General features: G+C 38.3%; 1 protein-coding gene across 2 annotated transcripts in view; it reads right to left on the minus strand.

The window, feature by feature from the left end:
- Positions 1-744: 744 nt before the first annotated feature.
- The window catches only part of olfm2a (olfactomedin 2a), a 51090-nt gene continuing 24515 nt past the window's right edge, over positions 745-27319 (minus strand). The window contains exons 1-6 of one of the 2 annotated variants that reach the window (XM_044099601.1): positions 21629-22076; positions 12201-12350; positions 7214-7369; positions 4441-4660; positions 3401-3507; positions 745-1739 (exon numbers count right to left, since the gene is read on the minus strand). In XM_044099601.1, the coding sequence (XP_043955536.1) occupies positions 1065-1739; positions 3401-3507; positions 4441-4660; positions 7214-7369; positions 12201-12350; positions 21629-21772 (1452 nt within the window). In that variant the 5' untranslated portion in view covers positions 21773-22076 and the 3' untranslated portion in view covers positions 745-1064. Of the gene's footprint in view, positions 1740-3400; positions 3508-4440; positions 4661-7213; positions 7370-12200; positions 12351-21628; positions 22077-27319 lie in introns of those variants that run through there. The other variant, XM_044099602.1, reaches the window with a different exon arrangement.

A 27319-nucleotide genomic window follows, 5' to 3' on the forward strand; every position in this document is an offset into this window, starting at 1 on the left:
CTTTGTGCCTAACAAGATTAAAGCAGATTGGAGCTTGACAAGGAACACTAACTGTGATGTGTCATTTCTCAGCTCTGCTGTAAACACCTTTTACATTTTGCCTCTTAACTCCCGGTGTTCTTCTCAGCCCATCGCACCGCCACCTGCACCTGCACCTGCACCTTTTACCAGATGTTCAGCTTTCACTTTGAGTTCACCTTGGTGAAATGAGATGTAAGTGGTGGCTGTTGCTGTTAAATTTAACAACATTTGTCAGTGGAACAGCACTTATACCCACAATTCCTGAAAAGCTTTGCCAAGGCTTTTTCAAATAAATTGTTATTGCTATGGTTCATGCTTATCTAGAGATAATCTTATCATTCATTAGCATAAAACATAAAAATTAGCATAGCTGCTGTTCAAGTGGAAACCATATTTTAGTCTTGTTAGTTTCTTTAGTCCTTCCATGAAATGTCCTACTTCCTTCTTTGTGACCTTGCTATCTTGTCTCCTTCCTACCCTTTTTTCTTAATGCTCTCACCATCCTTCTTTTCTTCCTATATGTGTTAACATTTTAAAAATCAGTTTTTATTTGTCACTAATCAACAAAATATGACATATCCCCTCAGTATACACAACATTTACCATAAGCTGAATGAATCTGCTAGTTAGCTGTTGTCTGATTTTTTTATGTCTTAGTTTGTTCATTTTGATCTTTAAAGTTTTCAGTCCTGCTTTGACACAAAGCAATAATAAAAATTCCACGTCATTAATGTTAAAGTGGATGTTTATTTGTCATCACAGATAAAAAGAACCATGCTTACTCATCACATAAAGAAAAACAGAAAGCCGCTCAGTCTTTAGGTCTTTACGAACCTTTTGTTGGACATTTTTTTTTGGAGAATGTGAATAATAGCACTCTATGAAGATTGAAATTCTTAAAAAAACACCCAAGCCTGTACCCACAGATTAAAACCTTATCCCCCAAACCCCCTTCTTCAGACAGTACCCATCTCTACCCTGCTCCTTTGTCCTTTTAGAACAATGATCACAGCATTTTTTGAGTGGGTCTTTTCTTTGAGCCCTCAGTCTCCAGAAGTCTTAATGACCTGGAAAAGTGTGACGTTATAGAGGACCTGGTGTCCATTGTTCCAGGTGTACAAGACCCTCTCTCTGGGGTTATAGTCCATCATGGAGATGTGGGAATACTGATTGTGGAAGGGGATATCTGTGTACTCATAACTTGATGTGTTGGTATAGTAGGCAAAGTAGATCTTGGCACCAGCGAGGTGAGAGTTTGTGACGTAGAGTGTGCCACAGATCATAAAAGACTCTCCAGCACTGCGTTTTGGGAAGCCTGTGTCCCAGGTTTGAAGAATCTCTAGACTCTGGGGCTCCAGGCGGCTGATGACAATGTTCCCAGCATTGTTTATGGTGGTGTAAACAGCCCAGAGACCATTCTCATCCGCCATGAGGTCAATATCAGAGGAGCCACCCCAGGAGTATGGGAAGGTGTTGTTATAGCCAGCTCCGCTGAGGCTACGTTGCACCAGCACGCTTCGAGACCGGAAATGGTATTTGATGATGATGTTGCTCTGGTATTTGTTGTAGTACAGCGAGCCGTTATAGACCACATGGCCAGTGCCGGCCCAAGGATGCGGCAGCAGGTGCTGAACAAAGTTTTGCCCCTTCATGAAATCGCTCATTGTGCGGTATTCTAGGACACGCCTTCCCTTGAAGTATCCATCCATGGACCACACCTGTCCAAAACAAAGAGCAAATCAAATAGAAAACATTGAACAAAAGTATCCCACTCTGAGGAGCTATTGAGTAAAGACACCCAAATGTAAATATCTAAGGGTTATCAGAGATTATTGATATGTTTTACCTGATGCACCTATCTGCAGGAACTCTCTTATGTTTCATTAGAGCTTGAGGCAATGCCTCAGGTAAAGTAAGAATGAGTGTGTGCTGTGGATCTACTTGTATGAGAGTAAGTGTATTTCTCCATGCAGTTGTGCATACAGAAATGTGTCTGTTCAAAACTATTGATCTTGCCTGCATGTGGGGGGGAGATGTTGCCTGTGCTTTGCAGGGAACCACTGCTGGCACTCTCTGCCCTTTCCAGTCCACATTTACAGAAAATCAATGCATTTAGCAGCTCTATTTTTTGCCTAAGCATCCTCAGCGGATCTCTCCACTGACACTGTGCTTCTGTGGTAGAATCCCCCTTTTCTTTCCCTCAAGAAGGAGCAACAGTCAAGTATATGATTGATCTAATTAAGTTATTACTGGATTAAATATTTTTTAATTATTCATTTTGTCCCTGATGGAACTAAGACACCTCTGGAAAGATGGAGCTATGTTCTGGTTGTATTCTCTGATTTTCTCTGGTCCTATTCTCCGTCTTTCTTATGTGCAGAATAGCCACATTTACTCTGCAGTAAAGGAGAGATGAATAGGAAGTAGCTGAGTTCGAGTGGTACATCAGATGAATTATGAAGCAGAGTTTATTATAAACCATTAAGCTTGGTTTCGTCTGTGTTTACTGAATATGTCCCTCGAGCTGAACAGCAGAAAGAGGCTGAGCCAGGCAAAAACTCTGGCACATTCTAACTACCGTTATACTTTTTGTTTATTTGCCTGCCTAACAAAATTTTTGCATAAGAGTAAAATTATTCCTATGAATGTTGATGCTTTTAATACACCAGACTGACTCATAGACACAGTGGGGTAACATCATCTCAGCAAATTAGGAGATTAAACACAAAGATAATCAACACATTCCATGTTGAAAATTGCCCTTTTCTGAAAGCATAACCTATTTATCCTGTTATGATTTATTGCAGTTAGCAGAAAGGCCAACATAATCTTCCCTATTAAATTTGATCAGTTTCTGTTTCCTGCTAAAAATAGCTAATAATCCACTGTTCCTGCTTTCATTTATTTTCTTTCTATCTTTTGCCTTGCTGCAAACATACCAGCTTTCCTAGTCATATATAACAACATGAAACACCATGACTTTTGGCTTACATTCCCAGCAGCCCTCTGAAAACGAGCTAGGTGATTTTCGAAAACTTTATCCCAAACAGATTTTGTGTTTGTTTTTTTGATTAATAAGCTGCAGTTTGAAATGAATGTGGAGGATGGGGGAGAGAGGAAAAATAGATGCACTTCATCAGTGGCTCAGCTTTGAATTCTCAATTCTCTTTGTGTTTGTCATATTGTGGTATTCATGAGAAGTGCAACTTGGACAAAACGATCAATCACTCACTGACAAACAACGACAGCGCCGCTGTGATGGATACTCTTTTATTCTGAGCAGCTGAAAGAGCTCAGATGACTCTGTTTATCCTCCGGGTTTGAGTATATCATCATGTGTTTCTTGAGCCTCAAACTAGAGGAGATCTGAGAGACTCACTCTGTTGTCTGAACTGGGTATCATGGTGTCTGTCATCCAGGAGCCGAATCTTGATCCAGATGCACGCACTGTGATTGGATTGCTGACACCGGTGAGCTTTCCACAACCTGAGTCCAAAAAAAGCAAAGGAAGTAAAAGCACAATCATTTATGAACTAAGACAGAGCACAGCAGCTCAAGAAAACCTTATACTAAAGAAAGTAGCAAATAACTAAACAAAACATTGTTCATTTTTAGTAATCGACTAATTTAGTAAATGTATTGATCAGTAAAATGATCAGGTTAATTTGTTACATAAAAACACAATCAATTATTCAGTTAGTCTCTTAAGAAAACTGTTTCCTCTCTTTAGGTTGATTATTGGAGCTCAACAGGAACAAAAATAAACTGTTGGCAGAATGCATAATGTAAACAACCTCAAGGCTTGAACCACTACTTTTAAAAATATTGTTTTCACACCGATGGAAGCTAAGAGCATTCATTAAAATATCAATATTTTTCAAAGGCTTGTTATAACTGAAAAATATCTAAAGCAGAAGAAGAAGAAAATGGCTTTTCCTTTCAGTATGTAAAGTGATAAAGTTTAAAATTTTAGAGATTTTGTGTTTTATTCAGTTTAATTCTTCAGTTTCTTTGTGTTTTATTGCCCCGGCAGAGCTGCCTGCAGCCGATGGAGCAGAATTCAAGTACCACTCATAAACTACATAATTCATACAAAATTGGGTTCAACAAAGTAATATTGTGTTATTACCTGGAAATGTTACTCTTGCCTTGCCGACAAACTCTCAACCGTTCCCAGTTGTTATTTTATGGTGAATTAATTGCTGGTAAAAATGATCGATAGTCAAATTGCACGTTGTTATTATGAGTAAACAACACAGTGTTTTTCTATGCAAGCAAATTGGGAAGAAAGCCCAGCACTTTTCTGGAAATGTAGCTTTCTTTTTCAGTATCGGACTTTATTTTGACAACTGCAATTAAGGTTTGTTTTATTTTGTAAAAGACACTTAATTAAAATTATGTAATGAGCATGTTTCATACCTAGTTTCTGCATGCAAGAGTGTAGTCTGGTCTCCAGTAGCAGGACTCTCTGTCTCAGCTCCTCATAGTCGTAGGCTCCCATCTCCTCCTGGATGGCCATAAGCACCAAGGAAAGGTTTCTCACCTCCTCTCGGAGACGCAGGATCATCTTAGCATCTGCCTTGTACTGTTCCAACACTGGCAGCAGGGGGAGCAGTTGGTTTACCTTGTCTTTTACCTCCTAAAAAAAAAAAACAAACAAGGAAGATGCGAAGGAAAATATTTGTCAAAGTTCAGTTTCTGGAAAACAACAGGAACTTGAGATTATACAGGGGAATTTCTTATTATTGGGAAACTTTGATGCATCCTGTGAAAGGAGGGAATAAAGTAGATGGAGCCTCATCAACAATCAAAGAGGAAACATTTGACAATTCAGCAACCTCATCAGACTTCCACAGATGAAATAAGACATTGGAGAAGCGAATGTTGCTTTATTGACTTTTGGTTCACAATGACTTGGTTAAATGGTTAGTACAAAGTAGTGCTAGAATGTAGTTTTATTATGGTTAAGTTAGGTTTAAAATTAGATTTAAAAAGTTAATGTATTATAGGAAATAAGATGAGAATCTTGATAAACATAATTTAATAATGTTATAGAAATATAATTTTTGGCAATGGAACAGAAATTGCTTTTTTTTGTTGTTCATTTTTCACTTGGCAGTTTTAAGAGTATCTCTTGTTTTATTGTTCACTTGTCTGGTTGTTTTTTGTTTCTTTTCACCCCTGTTGTAAGGCCTCTGTTTTTGTCCCAATATGTAAAAATTTGATTATGCGGATGGTCTTCTCTGATTGATGGATTCAGAAGATGTAGAATATGAATTAATGGCCTAAGCAGAAATGACACATAAGAAGATGCTGCTGCAGACTCCGTCATTCATCCTCTGCTTATCCCAACCAGCTTCAGCTTTGCTTCTGCTGTCTCTTATCAACACCTGCAAAGCTTATGAGATTGAGAAGTTTGTAGAGCTGAATTGCCTTTATTGTTTTATCCCACTTTTCTCCTTTTTATCTTTAATTAGGGATGTACGTTTTCATCATTTGGTTTATTTATTTTTAATAGTTAAGCTTGGCTAATATTCAGATTGTTTCTTTTTTGTTTATTGTTTTAGGCACAATGTTCACTCAGATGTTACAGCCAACTCTTCTTTCCGTGTTAAAATCTCATGTAAATTAAGGTCTTATCAAGAAGGAAACTGCATATTGTGGCTGCTTGAAGTCTGATGAGGATGAATCATCTTTATGTTATAGTGAGGTTATACCTAGTCAGGTCAAAACACCCTAATATTAGATTAATATTTATTGCAGACAGTTTTCGATTCCATTTTGCTCTTTTCTAATTGAACACTTTACTTAGTCAGCCAACATTCCTCTATCTCATGGAAACTCTCTAAAGCCCCTTTTATGTAAATTGTCAGGCTGACCTTATCTTTGAAGAGGATTTTTAATGATTGTTAACAATGGAGTCATTGTGTTTTATATATAAATGTATAAATTGGAAAGCTATTGCTTTTACTGTGTTAAAAATAGTTACACCCTGATTTATTTGCAGCTTACCTGAGTCTAGGAGCATGCACCGCTAGTGCTATAATAGGGTTTATAATTTTAGAAGTGAAAAGAAACAACTTGTCCTTAGGCAGGGGAGTAGAAAGCAGCAGGAGAGTCAGGCTGAATTCACACAAGGTGGATGGCTCAAGAGGGAAAAAGGCCTATCAATAAAGTGTGGCCACCACAGGAGGGGCTGTTTCCTCCTTGTTAGAGTTTATCGTAAATCTGGTGATGGAGCAGCTCTCAGCCTCATGGCGCCACATCATAAATCTAATTTTCACTTTTTCAAGCTGAGAAAATTCACTCTCGTTAATCTCCCATGCTCTGCCATTGGCAACTTTAAACTGCGCACATTTATCAGCCAACCCTTTTTGGTCAAAGCCCGTAATTTTTTTTTCTGTCTTTTAAGAATGAAAACATTGGGTTTGCATTTAGACAAACGCATATCTGAGTGGCAATCTCAAGCTTTCCTGATGAACAAATTAATTTCGTAAGCATCTTCATTTCCTTTGTTGGAATGGCTTTCAGAAAGCACACTGAAAGCTAAACACAGCCATTCATGCTTGCCTCTGTGCTAAGCCATCAACCCAGAGGCAAAATGCAGTTAGTGTTTATCAGAGCATCTTTTAATCAAACAATTTTATGGCCCATCTAATATCTGTAAGAGTGTGGGAAATATGGAGAATTCTGCTGGGCAAGACAACGTGCTGACAGAAAAATAAAAAGGCCTGCTGATAATGGTAGTTAACTTATCTTTGAGCAAGATATAGTGGAGACAAATGTGAATACATCTGCCTCAGATGCCAGAAAGTTAACTATATGGAGGCATAAGGGAGGTTGAGCTCAAAAATAGTGGAAGGGATGTTCAGTGAGTAAGATAGGAAAAAAAACTCCCCTAGTGGTTCACAAATTTAATCATCCTGGAGCATGTGATGCTCACGATGCACAGTAGATTAGCCTACCTTAGCCCATGACCCGATAACTCATTTAACACACTGTAATGGAATTACCATTTCCAATGTTTATATGCCACTCCACCAGAAGGCACATAAAAGTTTATTGTCTGTGAAGAGCTTCAAAGATTGCAATGGATCTTTCAATGTTTATCAAGCAATTTCATATCAAGTACATTCACATGATATATAATAAATCCAACTCTAGTCACAGAGGGTGACAAAAAGCCAATTACCTGAAAGCCCTTTGGATTGAGGCTCCGGGGATTTTCAGAGGCCACCTTCAGCTTTCCATCGACGACTTTCATTAGACCCTCAGTGTTCTTTACATACTGGAGATCTCGGAAGGTTCTCAGATCTAGCACCTCCATTGACTGGCTAATATTCTGAACCTGCAGAGCAAAAACAATCATTTATGGAGTTTGTAATGTGGACTTAAAATTTGATCATGATATATTATGGCATTTATTGGAATAATGGTATAATTGACAGTCACAGCCCTACAAACACATTATCAAATGGGCTACTCCTGCACACGAGTCACATTTGATATTCTAAATGTACTGCTAAAAGGCACACAAAGATCATTCTCACTTAAATTTTGAGCTATACAGATTTCTAATGATGCTGTCAATAAACCCACAGTGGTGAAATAATAAAGTAAGTCATTTTGGGCTTTGTAAAAATAATTATTTAAAGTTTATCATTATCTTGATAAATCATGGGAAAAAAAGACTATAAATCAACAAAATAACTGCTCATCACTAGTTGATATCATAATTTCAAATAAGGCAGTTAATTAGAGTTTGTGTGTACCTTCACACCATCAAATCGGCAGCCAGTGTTTGCAAATGTTTGCAAAACGTTCCCCATCACACATGGCTACCAGTCAACAGGAAATGCCAAGCACTTCAGAAATATCTCACAAGAGGTTATACAGTATGACACCCTTACAGAAAAACCATAGGTCACACCAATTATCAACTAACAACCAATATGATTGTTTAAAATGGTGAAGCATGCTGGGAGGAAATTATAATTTATCACCTATTCATGAGAATGATGCCTTCCTGCTTACATTTTACCAGAATGTTTTTCTGGTCAGATCACTTCAACAGCAGTAGGAATTCCTGTAGTAAAAATTATACATTATGGTTACTCTCAGATTTGCGTAACCAAGATAAAGTTTGGTTCAATTGATTACAGTAAGTTTCAGTTGCTTTTTATTTTGTAAGGCTGAAGTACAGTTTATCAAACAAAACCTGGCAAACACTGCATATTCAAAAATTGCATGGGGGGGGAAATGCCTGCATGGGATGAATACGACTGTAACTCTTATTAATAAACTAAAAATATACCCAACTGGACAACTTAATATCCACATTTATGGAGTTGGCAATTAAAGTAGTGTCAGACGGATTTGATCATCCATAAGTCCAATAATAAATGCACAACAAGTTATGGCTGTTGATGGGTTTAGAAATTTATCACACAGTTCTTAAGGTCTAAATGCAATATTTTTAAAATGACTGAAGCACAAGAAAAATTTTTTATGATGTTAGTGTTGAAATTAAAGAGTTAGTATTTTAAGTATATTCATGTCAAGCCATTAAAACAGATATTATGAAAACAGCACAGTTTATTTTGTAGAAGTTAATGGTTACATCCTAATTATAACTGAAAGCACCTTACACTGATGTAAACACTGCTAAGAAGGCATGTATTGACTCTAAGTTCTCAGAGGATTCGGTTTTGCACTAGGTTAATTTTTTTGCAAAGTACTGAGCTTATTCATACTTTGACAGCCCACTCTGCTTCTGCATAACCAGCCTACTGCTTCACGCACACCCCCTCATCTCCTGTACATTGCACAAAGTGGGCCAGAAATCATCCAAACACCACCAAATGTTGCAGGGTTGTCGTGCCTATAGGAGACTATCGTGTGCATATGTCCAGCAGCCCACTTGAACAGACGCACGCCCACGCAGACAGCCAGCAGCAAAAATCAAAATGAATTTCAGAAAAGCAAAATAGACCCAACATTCAAAGGTCGCAGTTTGGCATGAAAGTCTGTTTTGCACCACACTGCCTCGCCTGCCTGATCCATGACAGCCTACTCGATTACTTCATGTCCAGCCCACGGTTTCCTGCACCGTGTTGCTCCCACGTGCATTGTGAACTGGCTGAGGAGTATTTGGTTACACATTATTTCCCATAGCAATTAAACTTTTTTTTTTCTCCAATGTGGTACACAGGCCCTGTAATATTAAGGAACGAAATGTTCCAGCAACCTGGAGACTAAGCAAATTCTCTGTCAACTTCCTGCTGTAGCATTCGGGACTCCTCCATCCTCGCTCATAAAAAGACGAGCCTCATCGTCAGTGCCCCAGATTTACAGTCGCAGGTGTGTATGCTTCATGCCCAGTGTGATGACTCATTCTGCATCGGCTTGTTTGTGTGTATGTCTAACCACAGCTTCATATTTCTTCTGATTTAATCTCAATTCAGCCAGCCAGACAGTGAGGTCAAAAGGAGATGAGATGTTCAAAGATTTGCGGTGAGTATTGCCTTGCCGCCATCGTTCAGGGTCAGGCTCTTTATCTGGCTTTACTGAGAGCTGAATAAAGATTTTCAACAAGCCTACTTTACATTCTTTGAACAGAGGGCAGTTTTGACATTGCTAACATACCCTTGGCTCTCCATGTCAGGAAAAGCTTTTGGTGGATCTGAACTCAAACAATTCCCACTCATGCGCTGGGTTCAAATGAGGGTGTGTTGGTGGACGTTGCTCTGTTGGGACTGCACATTTGCGCAGACTCGCACAGAGCCTTTTAATTTGCAGCTTTCATTTGGGTGAAGCTGAAATAGTGCTGACCCTAGGTGTCCTCATTAAGTCTGCTTCAGGCAGCAGGGAACAGGGAAAGCATACAGACCCACACAGTAATAACACCTACATTTTATAACAAAATTTAATACAGTGATAAATAATACATCATAGAGCATATCATATCCTATATATAGCTGTGAAGGTTTTTTTTCTGAAGTTGCTTAAAATGGTTTATGGCGCAGTATTCAGAAGGGAGGCATTGCAGTAATTCTACATGTTGAGTAAATTTAAAACCTAATAACAAATAACATTCCATACACTCATAGAACGGGTAACAAACATAAGCAGAATGTACAGTCATGTTCAAAAAGTTAGAATATTATTAAAAGTTTCCTAAATACATAAAAATAGGTACAGTAAAAAAAAAAGATAGCAGTTTTAATGACCTGCACAGTATTTGAAAAGCATCTTCTATGGCAATTGTGCCATCCACCAACACTTTTGTTCCTCTTTAAAGGGACGTTGTGTATTTTTCTGAATCAATACTGCTATATTCCTTAGCTTTTCTCAACTAGGTTTACAGAAATTTACATTTTCCTGAGACTTTCACAAGCTGCAATGAGATTGGTTTCTCTAGTCAGTCTGTCTGTGCTATGATATGCTTTTTCAGTTTGAATATGTTGCTTGTGAAGTGTATTAGCGAGTGGATTTTGTCTCTGTAAACATGCTTCCAACATCAGCACATAGAGACAGTCAGAGGGGAAGAGGCAAACTTCACTGAGGATGAATGCATTATGTGAACGCACACACCTCATTGATCCATCAGGGAGCCTTGGGAACCTTTTCCGTGTCTCAGTTTACCTCCATCTTTTCTCACAGGATGGTATCAATGTCACTGGCAGCCCCTCACCTCCTCCTCCACTTCTCTGCTCTCTTTCTAGTTGTAAGTAACCTGTGGAGCCTCTCTTTTACAGGCGCACCTGTTGTAATTGTCCAAAATACCTGCACTCAGCGACAGGCAGAGTGAATCACGTCTTACCAATCCATTTGGATATATTTGGCATCTCAGGTTTCTATTATTTAGCTTCTAAAGAATGAAAAGACGTAGGTGTACAGCCTCCAGGTCTGGAGACGCAACAGTTCATGGCTGGATCTGTCAGTTTGTGAATGAGTGGATTCCTAACAGGCTGTTATATTTGCATACTCTGTTGTGTAGGTCAGAATGCATATATTAAACCACTCAGGCCTGCATAAATATATACACAAATATTTTTTGCAAAATTTATCATGCTGACTAATTTGTAAATTGCTGTTGTTAAATTGTGTCAAAATTAATTAACATTTATGAAAACAAAAATGCATACAAATTAGGGTCTTTGTTCCACATTGCATGTAAACATTCTGACATGCAATTTCTTTCAAAAGTATTCACTCTGAATTTCTTTCCTGTTTGTGGCATTTTAACTACATGCCTTAGGTATTTTATTTGAATTTTATGTGAAAGATCAATTTAAAATAGCAAAGAGTTGTGTAGGGAAATAACAATATTGGGTTTTCATTTTGTTTCTCTACAAAAAATTTAAATATACAGTCATTCCCCTTTATACTGACATTTGTCAATAAAGTGTAGTATAACCATTTGCCTCCAGAAATGATCTATTGAAGTCCACATGTGTTTAATTCTGTTCTAAAATATTTACAGCTGTTCTGTGAAGGAACATTTATGGACAATCAACATCATGAAGACCAAGAAACCTGGCTGACAGACAGGAAGCTGTGGAGACTTCAAAAGCAGACTTAAATAAAACAATATCTCAAGCTTTGAAGTCCTCAAAACACCATTCTACACATCATTCTAAAATGGAAAGAGTATGACACAACTTTTCAAACAAAATAAGACTGTGCTTGTACAGTATTTCTAAGAATATGAGGAACTATATATAATTTTCTTTTCACTTCACAATAATGTGAAGTGAGTTTCAATGACGTGAAACTCTAAGAAAATAAACCGAGATTTGTGGTGATAAAATGCGATAAAATTCAAGAGATGTTAAGATTTTTGTAAGACTTTATATCAGAACTTGCCTATGCAATTACATATAATGACCCTAAGTCTGAGGTTGTAATTAAAAGAACAAAACCGTTAAAAAGGGTATGAGAATCTTAGGAAGGCAATTTATATATTTCAGTGAAGTTATTCATTTGTCTTTCACTTGGAAAAGTTCTGTCTTCCAAATAATGGCTAATGAGTTACATGGTGAAGGAGGTGGCACAATCCAGCAGTCTGCATGTGACAGATGGCGTCAGATATTAAGTGCAGAGTGTCAGTTTGTGTGTCTGTGTCTTTGTGGGCAACAGTTGGGTCTTGGAGTGAGTGTGTTATTGACAGCTGTCACCTTCTCCATGAGCTGGCGGAGCTGCCGGCTGCGTGGGTCGCGGTTACACATGTTCTGGGCTGGTGCGACAACGGTGCAGATACACTTCCCATCTGCGTCCTGTGCTGAGCTGTAGATCTGCCAGCCTTCCTCTAGGCTGGGGTAAAGAGCCTGCAGAAACACACACATAAACATGAGACCAAGCAGAAGCAGACTGCAAAAAAGATTGCTTCTGTTGGTTTTTTTTTTCCTTTTTTTTTTTTTAAATCTATGCTGGCAGACATTTCAAAATGTATAAGGGTAGGCGAGATGATTTAATTCTGCCAGCATTGTTCAAAAGAAATCTGAAGTGTGCCCCCCTTATAAAATATTTCCAAGGCAATGGGTTTATTCATTACTTGAAAGTCTTGTAGAAGTCTTATGGGAAAAAAGAATACCTTTGATATGCATCATTTGTGCTCAATCTGTCACCATCTAAGCTGAGGTTCCATCTTGCCAGATGTGTTTTTTTCTTTGTAAAAATCAATAAAACAAACAATTTTTCCGAACATAAAATGAGCGAATAGCAATCGACTCTTCCTAAATATTTAAATTCACCTGGTATCAAATGTTAGTTTTTATCAAAAAGCAACAGAGAAGAAATGAATAAAGAAATTGACCGAGGTGCTGCTCACAGCAGTGAAACACCAGAGGAGAGTACTGGGGCCTGGACAAGTTACAAAGAAGATAAGAGAGAGAAAGAAAAGAGATTTGTGTGTAGATCAAGATAAGACAAGCAGATTCATAGAAAATGCCCAAAGGGATAAGAAAAACAGAAAAATATGGTAAGACTGAAACACAGGAATAAGAAAGAAGGATTAGGCCAGGCTGCTAAAGGCTGAGCATCTAATAGGTTTGGACAGAGAAGGGAAATGGAGCTGTTCAGGATCAATAATGCAGCCCCTTACCATGGGAGGAGGGTTGAGACTAAAAGGATGGATGTCTCTTTCAAACTAATCCAATCAAAAGTAGTGCATTGCGGTCACAAGCACACCAGCACATACATACAAGCTCGGCTCTGTCAATTGTTCATTCACAGTAAATTCCAACTCCATGACATGAAGTCAGCACATAGCTAAATGTAATAACAGAAAGCACAATGCGTTTTTTTTTTTTTTTTTTTTTGTAGGAAAATTAAAAACCTATCTGAATAAGTAAAACTAAAAGCCATTCTGTGGTTGTAGGCCACACTCTTCAAGCAGGATTGGACTGTTTTGGTCGGGCAGGTTCAGATTGAAATGTATTGGAGAACAGCTGTTGTGCGTGTGTGTGTGTGTGGGTGGGCGTGTGTGTGCGTGTGTGATTGGAGTTTAAAGTACCAACCACCCTGGAAGCAAATGTGCTGACTGACACATTGTGTCATTCCTACTAATCCCCTGACACCTCACCTTCTCTACCCGCCTTCTCCCTTCTTTGTTCTCGAAGAACTTAAATTTAACAAGCTCTAAAGTGAGCCATGGCTGCAGATATCAGAGTTACCTTTATCTTCTCCAAACCATGTAGCGATGGCATTTTGCTTGTACGTCCTTTCATTCTTTATTACTTTCAGAATACCCGGTGCATACTAAGTAGACTTATGACATTTCCAGATGAATGTTTCTAGTTTTAATCAATCAGGGAAAACATTCCATTCATATATCATTACAAATATATGCTGGTAATATTTGAGAGTGATTGAATGTCTAATTCCATGAGGGAAAACTCAATGTGAGACTTTTGGACCATAGGCTTAAATAAACCAATGCAATATTTTTCGGTATTGTTGCAGATTTGTGTCATCAGACGGACAATGAGTTATACAGATTTCTTTTCCCCCCATCAGTTCCAAATTTTCTTATTTCCTCTTCTTTGTTGTAAACAATGGGATGTCGCATGTAGAGGAAAATGGAGGCCTACAGAAGCCAGAGCTGAAGGGCAGCCAAGACAAAAGAGGCTGAATCTCACCCAGTTTGTTTCCTCTGGGTCTGATAGTCTATTTCATTCAGCTATTGTCAAGGGGATGGGATACAGTGTTTTCTCTTGTACCAGACTCCCTCTCCACATCATACTCAATCTGTCAGACATTTGGAAACATACACATTTGTTTCACTATATTTCTTGGGTCTGGAAAACAAATTAAACCAGAGTATAAGGTGGGAAGTGGTGGACATGTTAAAGCCCTCCTTTCTCTTCAGGTTATAGAGGTTACACTTCTTGATCTTTTTAAGAAATTATTAAAATATTATTACTTAATGCTTATCATGATCATAAGACCTTCTAGAAGATCCATTTCATATTGGTGTGAAAAAATAACTTGTAATCCATAAAAAAAATACTAATAAAATAGATATTACCATGCAATAAACGTTTTTCATGTTTGATCACAATAATAATAATTTATTAAGGTGACTGAGGTTTAAAATTTGGTGATATGGTAAAATCTTAGGTCAAAGGAGTAACTTTGGGTTATATTTTGAAAATGAAACTTATTGGATGATGGGGTTAAGATTCAAATATGTGTCAAAAGTCAATAAACTCAATGAGCACTTGGGAACATTTTTGAAACTTTTGATTTAAAATTTATTTCTGTAACAATTCCTGTTAGTGTCTGTGTGTAGATACACAGTAGATATCAATTTACATGCATTCCTGATTGGAGAGTAACACATATATTAAGAGATGCAGATGGAATTGCAGCTACATTAACAATCAAAACCCAGGAGCATTTGTTAGTAAATTCCTGCAGTTGTAATACGTTCCATTGCAGCTGCAGTCTGCCATTAATGGCTGCTAGACTGCTGTTCATGTGCCGCTGATTGTGAGGTGCAGTGAGCACAATGGCCTCTCATTATAGACTGTATCCTGCAGTGTTAACAGGTGGAGGCTAACCATACTCAAATTGCAGAAACCACTAAGGCAACTCATTCTGTCCACCTGTGCAGTCGTTAAGCAAACAATCCTATATCCAAACATGTAAAGGCCACCTATTCAAATATTCAGTTTCACTTCAAAAGAACCTGAATGGATGCAAAGGTGTACGCCACATTTTAATTTCTTTAAATCCCAGAGTGAAGAGACGTTTGTGTCAAAATGGCTTTGCTTTTAAAAATTGCACAACATAAATGGTTTGTAGTACTAATATCAACAGGAGGGATTTCAGCTTAAATTGTGATACTCTGCTTGCCAACATGTTTCTGCTCTTCTTACTTAAGGGAGATTTCACTGTAACTCATCTTTCCCCCCCTCATTATTAATATTTCATAAATGCTGGGCTGAAATTAAGAGCCTATTTGAATCACTTCCAATTTCATTACCACCCACCTATCCATTCTGCTCCGACTTTCTCATTCTCATTGCGGTTAGAAAGCAGGATGGAAGAGGTAATTCTAAAATGCAAATGTCCCTATATGCTTTGTATTTCATATAGTGATTTATATTTGAAAGTAGATCACTATATGAAATCTTATAAGCAGAAGATTTCTCAGGGTACAAATGAACTTGATTTTCAACACTCGCTTTGCATTTATGTAAATTTGATTAAGTTCTCTCTTTGCAACAGTGAATGGCTCATTGGCGTTTGTTCATTTAGGAGATTCATGCTCCCTACAGCCAGCAACATACCTCATTAATGTTGCAAAAGTAAATTTCCGATATCCACTGGCATTAGAAATATTTTCAGGATATGCAGAGTAAACTGGCGTGAAAATAATGTTACGAACCAAATGTTGAATACAATGATACCATTTAACTTGCCATTAAGTTGTAAATAGTTTGGTGGATAATCTCCTCATCAAAAAAAGACAATTTCAGCAGAGAATTGTCATCTAGTTCATTGTCCCAGAAATTCAACCACTACCTCTGAGAGATGATAAAGAACCTCTCACAGGTATAGGCAGTCTCTGTTATAGAGACTTTGTGACAACACATTAAAGAAGACAAGGAATGAAAACAAAATTTCAAAAATCACACAAGAAAAATAAATTAAAATGGCTCCTAAAATTTATGGCTTGGGATTCCCTTTTTGGACTTCAAATTAGACACGCTCTGGGATGAAGCCTTATCATCCATGGCTAGCAAACCTCAAACTCCCAAGAGAAAAACGAGTAAAGTAGGAGATACTGATCTAGTCAGAAAAGGAGGAGCTGGCAGGGAAGACAAAAAAGAGATCATATTTCGCCAGCTTTATTTAAGTGTTGCCAAGTTAAGATGCTGAGTGACAATTTAAGGGGAATTTCAGCTGACTTAGGTTAAAATGATGTCATGCATTTCGCCCTTGTTTTTCTTATGATCCAGAAAGAAGGCTCTAATTCCACATTGTCATTTGCTTTGGTAACAATCTAGTTTTAGAAGAAAACATCGAGAAATTCAGTTCCCATGTTACTTCCTAACCTGAGAAATAATTCCAGACAGAAATTTAAAAATCCCTATTTTGTTGCTGACTACAAAAGTTCAGAGAGATTATCCAATTAGACATTCAAGCCGCTGGTATCGCTGTCGACTTGCAATATAGACTTCCTCTGGCATTTCATTAAACCGACCCAGGAGCTAGCTGCTGCAAAGCCAGAGTTAAATGAGATCATAAATCTGTAGATACTGACTTTATGAGCATGACGGCAAGTCTATTATAACTTTCATGAGCACTAGGCTGAAGGGGCAAATGTTAGAAGCAAGTTCTGAGATATGAGAGAGAGCTGACCGTGATACTGAATGCATCACATCTGAAGAACTGCCGCAACAGAGAGGAGGGACATTGTTAGGAAAAGGGCGTTGGATCAGATGTTCAGCATGGAGAGGGACCGGAATAATGAGAATGCAAGAAGAATCAAAGAGACACTCTAAAGGCTAGGATACTCAGAAATACTAACAGGAGTGTGTAATCTCACTCCTTCTTTCATTTGCATTTTTCATTGCCAACATTTTTTTATCCGCGCTCTGCAGCTTCTATGTCTTTTACTCTTTACAAATTTCAGAAGCATTAACTTCTCTCAGCCCTTGTTGACAACAAAGCTGACTCATCTGTCTTTGCCACACACAGCTCAATTGCGTCTGTGCTGCAGCCAAGCAATCACATCTCATTTTTCTAATTTGCAGCTCACTGCTGAAACCACTATATATAAATAAACATGAAAATACACAGCCCCACTTGAAGCAAACAATATGCCAGTCTTCCGCGCACCAGCCAGCTGCCGGCCTTCAAATAAAACTCAATGAAGTTTCTCTTTGGAGTCCCTAGTCTCCTCTGCTTCCAAGGAAAACCGATTACCACAATCAGCGCAGCGTGGTTGCCAGTCAATAATATAACTCATAAACTCATCGTGCCCCCGCCTGCCTTACATTTACACCCACTCCATCAAGCCTGCGACTGCCATCCCTCTGAATGGCGTCCTGCTTTCTTCCCATCTGCTGAATCTGACTTGTTCCAGTCCAGATCACACCTGAAACGCAGCAGTGCTGGGCATCAAGTCCACCAAGTGTTTTGTTCTCCTAAGTTGGCAGCAGAGCTGGAGAGGTAGGAGAAAATGACACCGACAACTGCTCTGAAATTTCCAAAGAGTCGTAGCAACTTCAGCGTAGCATTCATGCTGGCATGCTCGATCCCAGCATGCCAGGTGTCCCGGTGAAAAGCGTTTGGCATCTGCTATGGTGTTACACGGGAACAAGACAGCTTTATCACATCTTTTGCTGAACTGGATGACAGAGGCGAGGGTTTGTGATAAAACACTGAATAAGCTGTTAAATTACAGTCACTGCTGTAAATATGGATTGCAGGATTGTGTAAACTGATAAATGGCTGCTCAATGGAGCAATAATCTTCATAGCTAATTTTAGAACGTTTTAATGATGTTAAATATTGATAATTAAATATTAACATAATGTTGCCATTACCCTAGTTGTTTCCACATAGTTAACATAGCCAATGTATTTAGAATGCTATCATACACATTGGCTTTAACCAATGTTCTGGCTCTACAACCTGCTTCCCAATAAATAGACATAAAATAAACATCTGTCAGAACCTGGACTTAAAAAAATACATGGCTAAAAGCATTAACATAAAAGTAATGTGCACAAATAAAACCCTTCAACCAGTGTTTAATCTTTAATCCATACCCAAGGATTACTCCTAACTATCTGCTTGATGAGACTGCTTGGTGGGTGTGATAAAGTTTATAGCTTTAACATGCAGGCAGACACTGTCTGACTGACCACAATCAGATTCAGAGTCCTGGCTCTTTATAAACTGACATTATTTGTTGCCTTCTCCCAGTTCATGGTGAGAATACTTAAGACAACCTTGTGTCTCAAAGAATTTTTACCCTGGATAGAAACAAACAAAGATGTACTGCTCCTCTGTCTGTCGTTACAGTGCTCTGGGGATCCAACCACAGCACAATGATGATTTATTCATCACTGCATTGCACACACATTCCTGAAGTTAGTTGAAAACAAACTATAATTGAGTGTTAAACATAGTCAGACCTAACTTTCTTCTCTGCTGAATATGTTTAGAGTATCAGTTGCTTGATTCTTGATCCTTAATGATGCAAAACTTTAACCCACATTTCTTAAGCTGGGTGACTGAGATCAAACAAAAATATATTTCTCTTCATTTGAGTCAATCATTCAATACTTGTAGCAATATTTAAACCCAAAACAGGAAAACAGGATGTAGGGAAGAATAGGGATAAAGTGAAAAGTCTAAAGATGAATGAGGGTGGAGTAGCAAAAACCAGAAGCATGGGTGAACTAGGTATAAATAAGCTGCTTGAGAAATTAGAGGTGTGATTTATGGTATGACCCTACCTCGGATTCTAAGTTAACATGTAAACTTCATTTCATGAGGAATTTAATATGATTTTTGAAGAGGTATCTACCCACACTCTGTTCTTACATTTTGTCAGACATGTTTCAGATCATCAGATTAAGTTAAGGTAATATGAGTAAATGTAAAAAATATGTTTAAAGTAAAGGTTTAATTTAAAGAGAAAAAAGCTAGCCAAATTAACCTGGTGAACTGAAAAAAGTAATTGCTCCTTAAACCTCGTAACTGCTTGAGTCACTGTAGATGGCAATAAGTGCAACCAAACATTTACAATAACTGGCAAGGTGTCTATTTAAAGTTCAAATTAATTTCTGAACTATGACTAGAGCCTCCATTTTGTGCTAGTTTTTTTTTTTTTTCAGTGATTCAAAGGTGTGCTTTGGTCACTTTGGGTCATTGGCTTGCTGCATATCTCTACCTATCACAAAGCATGTGCATAAGGTCACACGGACTGATTGCTGGGCCTTCTGATTCAGGATTGTCTAGTGGAGAGCAGACTTCATGGATCCATCAATTATAACAGGTTATTCACATTCGGAAGCAGAAAATTGGCCCAAGGTCATCATGCTACCACCACCATAATTGTGGTGGTGTGAGTGTGGATAATTACTTTCTCGTATAGAGCAGTATTAATTCAAATAGTCTTTATCTTAATGATTGAAACTTTTTTTTGGTTATCTTTATGCTCTCTTTGAAGAGAACAGAAGACATCTGAGGGCTTACACGATCCAAATGTGCATCTGGGCATCCAGACATTTGCTGCTCTCAGTGCCATTGCAGAAAGGCAAATAAATAATCAGTCAGCTGTGTTCTTGAATCAGCTGGTTCAAACACAGGCACAGCAAACAAGTGAAGCAGACTTTGAAAATAGCTCTTAGCAGGAATAGTGCAGAAAGACGTGAGCATGTGTGCCAGGGTGGGGAGTAGCCATGTAACAGCCACTGGCATGCCACGAAGAGAGCGTCATATGAAAGCAGCCCGATTATCTTTGATTGTAGCTCTACACATTTTGTGATTCATCCTGCTTCTTAGATCATCCCAGCCAAATGTCTCACTAATAGTAATGGAAATTTGAAACAACACTTTAAATTAATGTTTCATACAATGCCGTTGTATAGTGTCACAAAGCCAATACCATTTTCAGTCACAGCAATATTTTGCAATGCAATTGCATCAAACTAATGAAACTTTGAACTGCGTAGGAGCAATTTTATTCTGCTATTGGTTGTGTTGTGGATATCCTCCAAAGCAAAACTATGCATTGGTAATGATGTATGATAATTAATTCTATGTCTTTTGAAATGCAAATGGTAAGGCTTTTGAGCCTTGGTTGCAAAGCCTACATTATTTGCATTCTGTACGGAATATTATGCATAAAAAAAACCCTTAAATGATAGTTTGACTATAAAGATGCTGCAAGGAAAGGTGTGGGCTTAGCACCATTGTGGAAGATTTTTCCTTTTTTATTTTTTGCTAAAAAAAAACAACAACATCTGAGCTATGTCTACAACTAAGAAAAAATATGTCTGAGATTAACTTTTGTTTTCCAAAGATAGAAGGGAGATGTCAGATTTTTGGGGATGAAACCGTTCCACCTAATATTTCACGGCTGAATAAGGAGATATGAAAGTAGCAGATGGGTGTTTGGATAAAAATAAAAATCTCCTCAAACAGACGGACTTTCACCCTTGAGACACAAATGCCTCATCACAGAGATTATATATCTGAACACATACACATACACAAATGCACACTCTTCTACAAATGTGCACAATTGCCTGCATAGACATATATCCAGATGGTCATACACCTCTTGGGATGTTCAATTTCTGTCATTTCAACAGATCGGGGCATTTGCCTAATGGCTAAGATGCCATAAAAACTCACTCAGCATAGAGGAAAAAACATTCATTAACACCAGATGAGCCCTGGAATATTGTAGTCGTGAATTAGCAAAAACAGACATTTGGATGTTAAACCTGTGAGTAGAATCCTGAGAGACAAATCATATTTGTAAAAGTTCCTAAATTACTTGTAGGTCACAGATGCATTTACAAAAAGAGACAAAGTACAAAGTGAGGGAAGGCAGCACATTCAAATCTGTAAAATTGTCTCAAGTCTTTGCCACCCAACCCCTGAATATGAGCACCCTCTTTCCCACCCTGGAGCTGACTGACACACAGGATCAGCCTGAACATCAGTCAGGAGAGCTCTCCACCTCCCATCAGCCACACATAGCCATATGATTTACCACATGGTTGCATCCTAAATCACTCACAAGTACAAACCGAATTCAACCTCATGATATTTGTATATCGGTTGATCGCTCGGTTGAAACAATGCTCTAAAATTTTACGTCTAACTGCATCCTGTCTTACCTTTTAAATGACACACCTCTTTGAGTCAGACTCTTGATCTAAGCTCAGTCTGGAAAGTTCACCTCTAAAACCCTTCTTTAATTTCCTTCAGTTTAACATGCAAGTCTCTTTTTAACTTCTTTATCTGTTTGTTGTGTCACTCATTTATTTGTATAATCCTATCAATATTTTTTTTGGATTTCTCAGTGCATGCATATGCAGCTGCATGAAGGAATTTAAATCGTACTCACACTAACAATCCTTTCTGAAGTGCCCCCTCTGGAGACGGTTGTACCATTGAGTCCCACAAGAGAAGGCAGAGTCTGAGACATCCAGTTGGTCACCATGGCCATAGTGCTGAGCACCGCTCCGATCTTGAGCATGGGAACAGTCATTTTTTTCTTCCTGTGGGGCCCGGCACAAACAGCCTGACAGCCTGCCCTGCCCTAGCCTAGACCTCAGATCCAGTCAACCCACCCCCCCTCCACCTCTGCTGCAAACAGCTTGAGGACGGTAACAAGCCAGTCAGCCTCTGCCCAGGCTAATCGGCAGCACGTCCCTCAGAATAAGTTCAGCACTACTATCTTATTTACACATCCCGGCTCATTGAGGTGGATGAGGCAGACACCGGTCAGAGAAGAGCAGTTTACATCCAACACCATCACATTGAGAGCCTTTCCTCTCAGAGTGACTGCCTCAGCTTCCCTCCCACTTTCTCTCTCTCCACCCTCTCTCTTCCTCAAGATGCAGAGCTGCGCATTGGCTGCCTCTCCATCTCATCCCCTCCCAATCAGCCTCTGCTCTGTTTTGCATGCATGTATCCAGTCTTTCTCTTTATTCTCTTTTTCTCTGACATTTGGCTGTTGTTTTATGACTCACGTCTTGGTGTGTGCGTGTGCGCGTGTTTTTATGTGCATGCTTGCATATGCGTGTCTGTAGATTGGAGAGAGACTGATTTCAGAGCGCTGATCTGTTCTCTATGCTATGTGACATGTGGGCGCCCAGGGCATCTAAGTGCCATCCTTTTCACAGTAGACTGTCCTGCAGTCTAATTACCCTGTCTGTGCAGAATGAAGGATACAGAGTGATAGATATGAAAGTTGAACAGCTGGTTTGGCATGGTATTAAAAATGAGAGAGATCCAGGTGCTTCTGCCTACTGCTGCCTGTGACAGCTCATCTATCTTTTGTGCTTCATGACAGTCTAGAAGAGCCTGCAGTTCGCAAAATGACTGCCTGAACCATAATCATATTCTATCCATTCACTTTACGCCCTCTACGCCTATGTCATGAGAAAATTACATTGCCTTATTCACTCACTCACAGTATTTTTGGTGTGAAAGTGTACTTAAAGAATATTGATTTTCTTTTTTTTAATCAATGAAAAGGAATCAGATTGAAGTGTAAAATCTACCATAAAACCAAACTTATGGGTTGGGTTCAAAATGATATATGCACTCTGTTTTGACATCCAATTTAGTTTTTTATGGCAAAAAACAAACTTAGCATGACTTTGTTACAACCAGTTTCTCAGTTCTTGTGTTTAACGGTATAGATACAGTTTAGGCACATTATAAGTTATGTGATTACTTTGTATATGGTAAAGGCCACTTCTGAGGCTGACACTTAAAAGCTCCTTTTGGCTTATATAAGGAAAGAAATCAGATTTGTTTTGAAGTTCACACTGAGAGGAAATTTGAAATAAGAAGGCAAATGGGAAATGTGTGTTTCGAATATCTTGAGGTCTTTTCCTAACTAAGAAATTTGGACAGGAATCTTTCCCCTGGCTGTGTCATTTTATGCTACCAAGACATTGGCACATCATGATGACAAAATGCTAAGACAAAAGCAACAGGTCAGCTTGTTCTCTTGCTTTCTGCAGGGTCTGCTGACTTATTCACTTTGTCAGTGATGGGTGGGCAAAGGGCGTTGTGGAGTGACTGACATGGGTTCCTTTGAGCAGAGCAACGTTTTGGTGCTCAAACTGGAAACTTCAGCTCACTTGCTTGCTCCCACTGAATGCTTTTCTATTTTTGCTTCAACACTGCCCCCTAGTGGTTACCAGCAGTATTGCAAATAAAAACTCCACATTTGAGATGACTACTGCCTTTAGTTGAGCGAGAAATAATCTTTTTCAAGAGACATATCTGTGACTTTACAAAAATACTGCAGAAAAACTTGAAGGCGGAATATTTAGAGACTGTAAAAAATTCTAATAGAACTTCAAGTGAGAACAGAAGAGTTATAATTGTGTTGAAAATCACAACAAAATATCAAATTCATGCCAATTTGCACAAATTCCCAGTGAGTTGTTATTGTAACTGCACAGTTGTAACATTTTTGATGGGATTTGTTGAATTAAACCCATTTTCTGTATACACTGAGGTACAACCTCGCGACTTTGCATTTTTTCATCCTATATAGTTTTTCAGACTATCAGACAAGATTTCATATCAGACTAGGACAACATGTGGAAGTATTAACTCTTTTCTTTTTTTCTTTTCTTTTTTTTTTACCCCTCTACGGGATCCTCCGTGGGCTTCCGTGTCCCATACTTAAAAGCAGGCGGACAGGAAAGGGGGAAAGAGAAGTCCGGGAGTCGAACCCACGACAGCTGCGCCGAGGACCCAAGACCCCCAAACATGGCCACCACGACACACCTGAAATATTAACTCTTTTCAACTGAAGATTTTATTTATTAAGGTAAAAAACATCCTGACCAATGACAAAGTATAAACCTAAATCTAATCCTTGTTAAATCTGGAATTATATGTGATTACCTACAGTATTTATTTCAGTATCACTAACTGTACCCCAGTTTGATTGATACTTAAACAGCATTAAAAATTAGCTTAACCAGAACCTCTCTGACAGCAAGAGATAGCCTAAAAGATTTTAAAAACACCATGTTGTGGTCTAAATAAACTTAAATAGGCAAGAAATGTGTGTATGTGCGTTCCTTTTTGTCTGCCATAAAACTTGCATAGAATTTCAGTAAAGGTCAAATATAATCAAGCATAGGTCAGAACATAACTGATGGAACAATTAGTTCTGCTGTTTATCAGAAAATGCAGAAGGAAAAATATTCTGCAACCAGTTTGGGATCTAAAGCTCAGTTCAGTGTACCCAGAACAGTGTTGTTCCTGTCAATCCTCACAAAAGTCTTGAAGACCTAGCTTTTCAGAGAGTGTCTCCCACTGAATCCTACTGCCACCTCCTCTGCACTTCTGTCAATGCCAGCATGCTGGTTCATCTTTAAGAAATCAACAAGAAAATATTGCTAGATTTCAAGAAAAATAGCCTAAAAGTGTTGCAGGTCCTCACTGGTAGTCTTCCTGCTTTGTAGTTTATTTTTATTTGATTTGATTTTCAACTGCATTCCTATGCCGTCTTGAAAGTTGCTTTGGATAAAATATTCTACCAAATGCATAAACATAAACATAAGCTTGAAAGCAGATGTTGCAGCCAAGGGTCTCAAGGCCAACAATTAGATTTAAGGGGGGGGAAATAACTTTTTCACATAGATCAGGCTATGAGAAGTGAAGTCAGGATTTACTCAGGTTATCTAGGTCTAAGATGTAATTATCTGAATCATTTAAGGTTGATTTAAAAAAAAAAAAAGAAGAAGCAAAAATAGAAAGAAAACCTCTAGATTAATACTGTTTTCACTGCACTATATTTAAATTTACATTTAAGATGTCCTTGTATGTGGGGGAGGAGACGGGGGATTGGTTGTGAATATGTACAATAGTTACATTAAAAACATTTTTTTATTTTTTTATTACAACCTGCTATTGAGTGTTTTGGTTTACAAGGCTTGACTTCAATTACTTTTCCTAGCCCAGCACATAAAAAGAATGTAGTACCGTAATAGTCTTTTAATTTCACTGGGTGGCAGCAAAGATTTAAATATGGATGAAAACTTCCTTAAACATCAAACTGGTGTTTTGACAAACTTGGTTGGCTTTGACCATAGAAACTCAGTCTGATTGCTGCTCACTATTGATCAGTGACCTTCAACAGTGTCTAGACTTATGCTTATATTCATTGATTTACAGCAGGAAATTTCTTTTTATAGTTACCATTTAGTAGAATCTTAAACAGTAATCTGTTCTTTACATAAAAAAGGAAAGTACTGAAATTAATTATTCATCAGTTTTCAGACAATTTGCTGTTTGACGTAAGCAGAGGAGCTTTCCCAATTTCTTAGTAAAAAGTTAGTACTGAGATTTTCATAGTCAGAATAAACCAAATTGCATGATTACATTCAGACTTTAAAACAAATTAATCATATTTGAACGTTCTTGATATTTAGACAAATGGGGCAAAAGGGAAAAAGAAAAGAAACTTCATTATAAGGGATGCTTTCACAAGTAATACTTTATTGTCATTTTAATGTCAACGACTCTTTTCTTTCTGTCTAGGGCTGCTGGACTCTTTAAAATTCCCTTCACACAGTGCAGGTCAGATGTCATCTCCTTCAGACTGATAGACAAAAGAAAGGATGAGCGTAATGAAAGTATGATGAGGACAATCTGTCATAACTCAAGGAAGTCAAGGCTCTGCCCATCGACTGACTAATCACTGAGTCTGCTGGCAGAACACACCATCATTAGATACCAGCCATAGAAGGAGCTAGCCATTTAACCTGAATTCAGTTAATACATTTTGATTAATCTTCCCAGCCAATCCATTTTTCAGTCTCACTTTAATAACCGGCCATCTAAATTTTCTCTGCTACATTGCATTTTCTATGAGCTCCATCTTTACTTTTTTGCTTTGTTCTCCTCAATTATTATTATTTTTTTTACATTACTTTCCCTTTCTGCGTACATAAAAAATTTTTTGACATGGTTCCTGTAGAAATGACTATATCACCAGCATTTTGCATTCTTTCTATTAGCATCTTTGTTGATAATTTTTGCTCATATTTCTCTATACCTTACTTAACTTTATAGCCTCATGCTTATACAGGAATTTGCATCACACATAATTTTACATACATCTTTATATTTCCGTGTAACACAGCTGCTTAGTGCTTCGACGCTCTGCAAGCAAGCATTGTTGTTTCACTATACATAAATCTAAAAATGTGTGATTTGCTCATTGCCTGGGGTGTGCTCTGTAAAGGACATTTTTAATCAGTTCAAATGGTGAAAATGCCCACCAACCACAGAAAAGGCAGCATTTGTGCACACCCATGGATGGCAGTAGAGCACTGCAGAGCCCTGAGGCCACAGGAACTAGCTCTGGGTGAGAAAGCAATACTCTGTATCAGATAATACCAAGCACTCACCACATTGTCACTGGACACAGAGGCACAACCATCTACAAATTTAAAGCTATAATAAAGAAACAAATTACACCTCAGCTAATAACACAAGTTAGCCTGACACTGATTTTATTACAATAGATGAAGCAATGCCATAAAAATACAAGGAGTGTGTCGGTGCTGAAAGAAGCTGCAGTCGTCTTGTTGAAGGAACACCGGCTATTTTTCTGAGTCATGATTAATTAATTAGCTGATGGACAAGGAAGCCCACGGCCTTCTAAATGCATTAAGATCAAAACAGTCCTAAACAAAGTGTGACCTCATTTCCATGGCAACTATTTAAATGGCATAAATAAACTGCGTTCTCAGGTTCAGATCAGAAGACACAATGGCGCTTTGAACATTGAGTGTTGAATCTATTAATGGCTCCTGTGGGCCTTATACTGAAGAAACTCATTTGAACCTTATAGTGCACAGCCAGTAAGGCCACAGAAGGACTATAATGTAATCAATGAAAGCATGAATAATGAAGGGAGAACACATCCCTGCTAGATTATTCAGCTGTGTGCAATTACCACGTATGAAGTGCGTCTTTCACACTCGGAGCTCAGAGGTGACTGACAGTATTTGAAACACGACATTGTGAATGAGGCTCGCAGATTAAATGTTAG

The sequence above is a fragment of the Gambusia affinis genome, linkage group LG19 (assembly GCF_019740435.1).
Source record: "Gambusia affinis linkage group LG19, SWU_Gaff_1.0, whole genome shotgun sequence".
Taxonomy (NCBI): domain Eukaryota; kingdom Metazoa; phylum Chordata; class Actinopteri; order Cyprinodontiformes; family Poeciliidae; genus Gambusia; species Gambusia affinis.